The 5009-nt window shown below is 44.4% G+C and overlaps 1 protein-coding gene across 1 annotated transcript; it reads right to left on the bottom strand.

Moving 5' to 3' along the window:
- Positions 1–1315: 1315 nt before the first annotated feature.
- Positions 1316–4732, bottom strand: marcksa (myristoylated alanine-rich protein kinase C substrate a). The gene is made up of 2 exons (XM_006796238.3): positions 4270–4732; positions 1316–3212 (listed from the first exon to the last, which is right to left on the bottom strand). Exons 1-2 carry the CDS (start codon positions 4363–4365, stop codon positions 2493–2495), a joined length of 816 nt encoding a protein of 271 aa, XP_006796301.1. The 5' UTR covers positions 4366–4732; the 3' UTR covers positions 1316–2492.
- Between the last annotated feature and the right edge of the window lie 277 nt (positions 4733–5009).

The raw sequence follows: 5009 nt of genomic DNA, 5'->3' as shown, positions 1-5009 counted from the left end.
CTATGTAGATAGTGATAATCCTGGTACCAGAGGCAGTTTGACTGATCAACATGTCTAGGAGGAAACAGACATGCATACACTATGATCATTATATTAAGATTAGTGATAGTAGCAGTAGCATTATTATTATTATCATATTACAATGTAATTCAAATTCTGAATTGTTAGAACTTTATGGCATGCTATAAATGTGATTTTATTACGCTGTGATAAATCAGCAGGTATGAAAACCCCACTCTCTGACCAATCAATTCTCTACAAATAGCGTCACCATATATTAGAGATCCCTTGGACCTCTGTGAGGAGAGTAGGAGGGTCTAAAGTTTTTCAGTTGCATCTGAACTCTCAGTGCATCATAGGAAGTCCCCCAGCACCCTAAGGCTATTGCAGGCATGGTTCAGGGTCACTTGATGCAGCCCTAAATACATGTTTTATCAAAGACTATTGTTTTAGGTGCTAAACAGACACCTAGAAAGGGTCTCCCAATCCAAAACTGGCAGCTGCCTCCATAGCAGACGGACCTGATAGCTGAAAGTTCTTCCTCTCATTCTTCTTTTAGGAACCAAGTGCTCTGCTAGGATAATAAGGTACTATGAGGTCAAATGAGACGTAGAAAGCCGTCGTTGCTAGTATCCCTGGGTGCCTCTTTCTTTGCTGTCTCAGCCTTAGCGCGGCAGCTTTTCCTGCCACCTGTACTTAAACCTTGTCTGTGTTGACTATTAGTGTTTCTGATAATCTCAAGAAATGCACAGCTTACATGCTTTTTGGTTCCATGGACATGTTCAGGTGAATAAGATGCCTCTTTGTCAAAACATCCCTGAGTAGGCCCCTCCCTCAAGCTAAAGAAGCAGAAACCATTGTAGTGAATGCAATAGTTTCAGAATGCAATTCAAACTGATTATTTTTGTTTTATAAAAGATGAAGTTATCAGTTATCAACTTCATCCTCACAGCCAAACATATAAGGTGCACAGCTTCTTGACTTGATGACCTCAAATCACCCAAAAGCACATGGACCAATTCACAGACCCCTATTGAAGATAATATACTTAATAAAACAACTGAATTGTTAAGCACTGATTATTGTCGTTATTTGGTGAGACCAGCTTCATTCGTCAACACGGTCTGAAGTCTGTTCCTTTAAGTAATACCAGCAGATGCATTTATTTGGTATATGACATCAAATGATGAAGAGCTAAGTGATATCAAGACAATTTTTTTTAAGTATTGGAATCAGCTGTCAAAATAAGATTTGGCTTACCTTAAGGTAGAGAACAAAATCTTTCTTTCAAAGAACAAATGATGACAGATGCGGCTGAAATTTTATTCACATTTATTGTTGCTTTTAGTGTGCTCACAGAAAATTAGAACACCTTAAGCAGAGGAGTTTAATAGCAATTGGTTTGTAAGCAAAGTTACATTCCATCTCTAAGTCAAATTGGTCAAAGCTTCTCCAGTATTTACAAAAGGAAAAAGAGAGCAAAACAAGATGCTACACAAACATTTGCATCTGATAGATTCCTTAACTCGAGTCAAAGACGACTGGAAAAAAACTGCCAGCTGGAATTGAATTGAAAACAAACAAAAAAAACCCATACAGTATATAAACAGTTTACCATTCCACTTATCACAGCTTGGTTTTGTAGTTCAAAATTCCTTAAGGACCTTTTGTGTGTTTGCATGTCTGTATGTGTGTATTTGTGTTGGTATCATACAAAAACGAGCGGGTGGAAAAAAGAGCAAACATTATGTGCTTCTTGAGATCAAAATTTCATTTTGTACAATAATCACAGTTAAAAAGACCCCCGCCTATACATACTTACATTTTTATTAAGGTCATAAAACCAGCAATAAACAATAAAGCCTATACAACTTGTATTTCTACGGAATCACTGAGAGCTAATGAGAAGTGAAACGCTCCTATGGTTTTATATGACTTCCTAAAAACCTAACTCTGGGACTTGTTGTCTTGTAAAAACGATTTTAGTGTTGTAAACCGTATGGTGGATATAGATTTCGGTCTTGACTGCTCTTGATTATTGCCTGTAGCACATTTCCCAGGACAGCCCCACCCACCCAGATGTCCTTCCTGAACCCTCCCCCACCTCTTCATTTACAACTGTACCCTGGTCCCCTTCATACCATGGGCATGTCCATACTTTTTGTTTATATTTTGTATAAAAAACGTAATACTGATGTAAAAATATATGGCAGAGTGTGGATGTATTTAATCAGTTGTACATATTGAGGCCAACCCATCTCCACAGCCTGCTGGAATGCTAGTAACAAAGGGCTGAGATGAGTTTTGCGTAAGGGGAGAATGGAAACTAAAAATAAAGAAAAAGCTTTAAAATATCCCTGGTTAAAGAAAAGTTCTTCAAAGCCATGATGTGGCATCTCTCCAAGCAGGGAAATGTTCTTTGATTATCTTTTTTTTCCTCCTTAAAAAAAAAGAAAAAGAAAAGAAAAGAAACTTTCTTCCACTTTCAGCTTTTATTCAGCAGCCTCAGTGGGAGCAGCTGGAGCTTCTGCTGATTCTGCTTCTTGTGAAGCTGAGGGAGCCTCCTCTGTTTTGGGCGCCTCCTCGGCCACAGGTTCAGCCGACTTCTCCTCTGCCTTTGGCTCTTCTGTGGCTGGGGCCTCCTTGGCCTCCTCTGCAGGCTTTTCTGCTGCTGGTGCAGCCACCGCTGCTGCCTCCTCCTCCGGCTTGGCCACTACTTCCTCCTTGGGCTGCTCAGTGGCAGGTGCAGCCTCGCCTTCAGCAGGCTTGGTCTCCTCGTCAGCAGCGGCCGCTGTTGCCTCTGCGGCCTCGGCTTTGGGCTCCTCTGCAGGTGCCGCCGCTGCAGCTGCCTCCTCGTTCTCGGCCCCATCGCCCGTCTCCTTTTTGGACTTCTTGAAGGAAAAGCCACTTAGCTTGAAGGATTTTTTGAAGGAGAATTTCTTCTTCTTCTTCTTCGGGGTCTCGGTGCTGGTAGAAGCTGCGGCACCATCCTCAGCCTTGGCAGCTGCCTCTCCTTCAGCAGGAGACGCTGCCTCTACCTTCTCTGCATCTGCAGCCTCCTTCTCAGTGGGGGCGGCCTCGGCTTTCTCTGTCTCCTCCTTGGGGGTGTCCTCGGCTGTTGCGCTACCATTGGCTTGCACCTCCTCTTTGCCGTTCTCGTTTTCGGCTGCAGCAGGAGAGGCATCTCCATTGGCTTTAACATGTCCGTTTTCCTAAAAAGAGAGACAGAAGCTGTTAATGTCATGCACAGAGCTGGTCCTCTGTAAGTACAGTGCCAGTGGTGAGCAGCAGGGGCAGCAGACACCATCCAACTTCAGCCCAGGCTCGGTTTCTCATTTTCACAGCAAAAACAGTGGAACACGTCTAATAACCGCCATCGAGCTATGTGGATACACCACACACATAAATATGTTATGAGGTAGCAGCTTCTTGTATTTTTTTCACCCAGAATTTCATTCACATCCTGAACACGAGAGAGCAAGGACCGCAAGGGGTCGCTACGTGGCCGTTCCACAGCAAGCCAGCTGCTCATTGAACCAGCAGCTGCTCTTAGTCTCCCACATGACCGCGAGCAGAGTTCAGACGCAATTTCTTTTTATATTTAGCAAATCTAAACGAACTTCTGAATTACGGTCTCACCTAACCTTTGAAATCCATCTAAAAAGAAAAAAGAAAACGTAGGCTGCTTTCTCTCCGGGGCGCACCGCTGGCCCCCTCCCCAAGCCTCTGCCCCCCCCCCCCCCCCCCCCCCCCTTCTCCTTGTGTGATAGCAGGCTGCCATCTCCACTTTCCAGCCGAGCATCTGTAACAAAAGGCGTGGTGCTCCGAGCGCACGGAGCCTTTGTTGGCCGTCGTGCATCTCGCCTTATTCAGCAACTTCCCAAATAACCTCATCCAAAGCTACAGCACCTCGTCATCGTCTTAAAATTAAGAATTAAAGTCAAACTCGGCGAGAAGAAATTGAACACGACTCCATTCTTGTCTTTTGATTGGCTTTGTCACAAAACCCCGAGCAAATAATCTCAATCTATGAAACTGCTTTGTTTTGATTGATGACCTTAAAAAAAGAAATCCGCGCGCATTTCCCCTGATAAACTGCAGGAATAAAATCATCCGTTAAATTAGCTGAATCTTTTCTTTCTACATTTAATACCCGTTCAATTCATCCACAATTACGCACGGATGGCGCCCCCAGTGCTCAGATTCCCCCCTCCCTCCCTTTCCACAACAACCAAATTGTCCCCTGACGGATGTTAAAATATCATTTACCTGTCCGTTGGTCTTGGTGGGTGAAGCTGCCGCCTCTCCTGGCTTTTCAGCCGCGGTTTCAGCATTTCCAGCTGTCTTGGACAATTGCGCTCCCATGCTTTTCGCTCCAACAAAGAAACTCGACCGATCCAAAAAAGCGAACAAAGACCCACAAGCCTCTTTGTTGAAACGCAAAGCTCTTCACTGGTAGCCCCCTCTCGCGCTCCCACTGTGTGTGTGTGTGTATGTGTGTGCGCGCACAAAGAAAAAGTTCACAGGGAAAATGTAAAGCAAACTCCAGTCAGAGTGTGGAGGATTCTTCAGCAGAGCAGGAGAAAGCTGGCAGGTGAGATGAAGTAATAAAATCCCAGGCTGGTGGCCGTGTCGCTGTAGACAGGCTGCAAAATGGAGAAATTTCCCTTGTTGCTAATAAGACGTGGGGTCCAACGCCCAAGTGCAGGGATGAATGGGCGCTCCGAGCGATGACGGCACCGCTCTTCGGTTCGGCCAATTACAGCTTCCACTCAGGGCTTGGGCGGGGTTTAGGGAGGAAACAATAGACGGCAGCGCTGCACTCAAGGTACAGAGGAGTAACTGAAGTTAGCTACATTTATGTGACGTCTCACTTAACCAAGACATCACTTGTTTGCATTTAAATGGAAAATGACTTTAAAATAAATATATAAAGTGTGCGTTTGGCAACTAAGATGTGAATGTTGTGCCATAAAGGTGCCAAAATTTCGTTTAGCTCAAACAGGTGA

This window comes from Neolamprologus brichardi, chromosome 15, assembly GCF_056152115.1.
Source record: "Neolamprologus brichardi isolate AB-2024 chromosome 15, ASM5615211v1, whole genome shotgun sequence".
Taxonomy (NCBI): Eukaryota; Metazoa; Chordata; class Actinopteri; order Cichliformes; family Cichlidae; genus Neolamprologus; species Neolamprologus brichardi.
The sequence above is the reverse complement of the archived record's forward strand: the minus strand, read 5'-3'. Positions and strand labels throughout refer to the sequence as shown.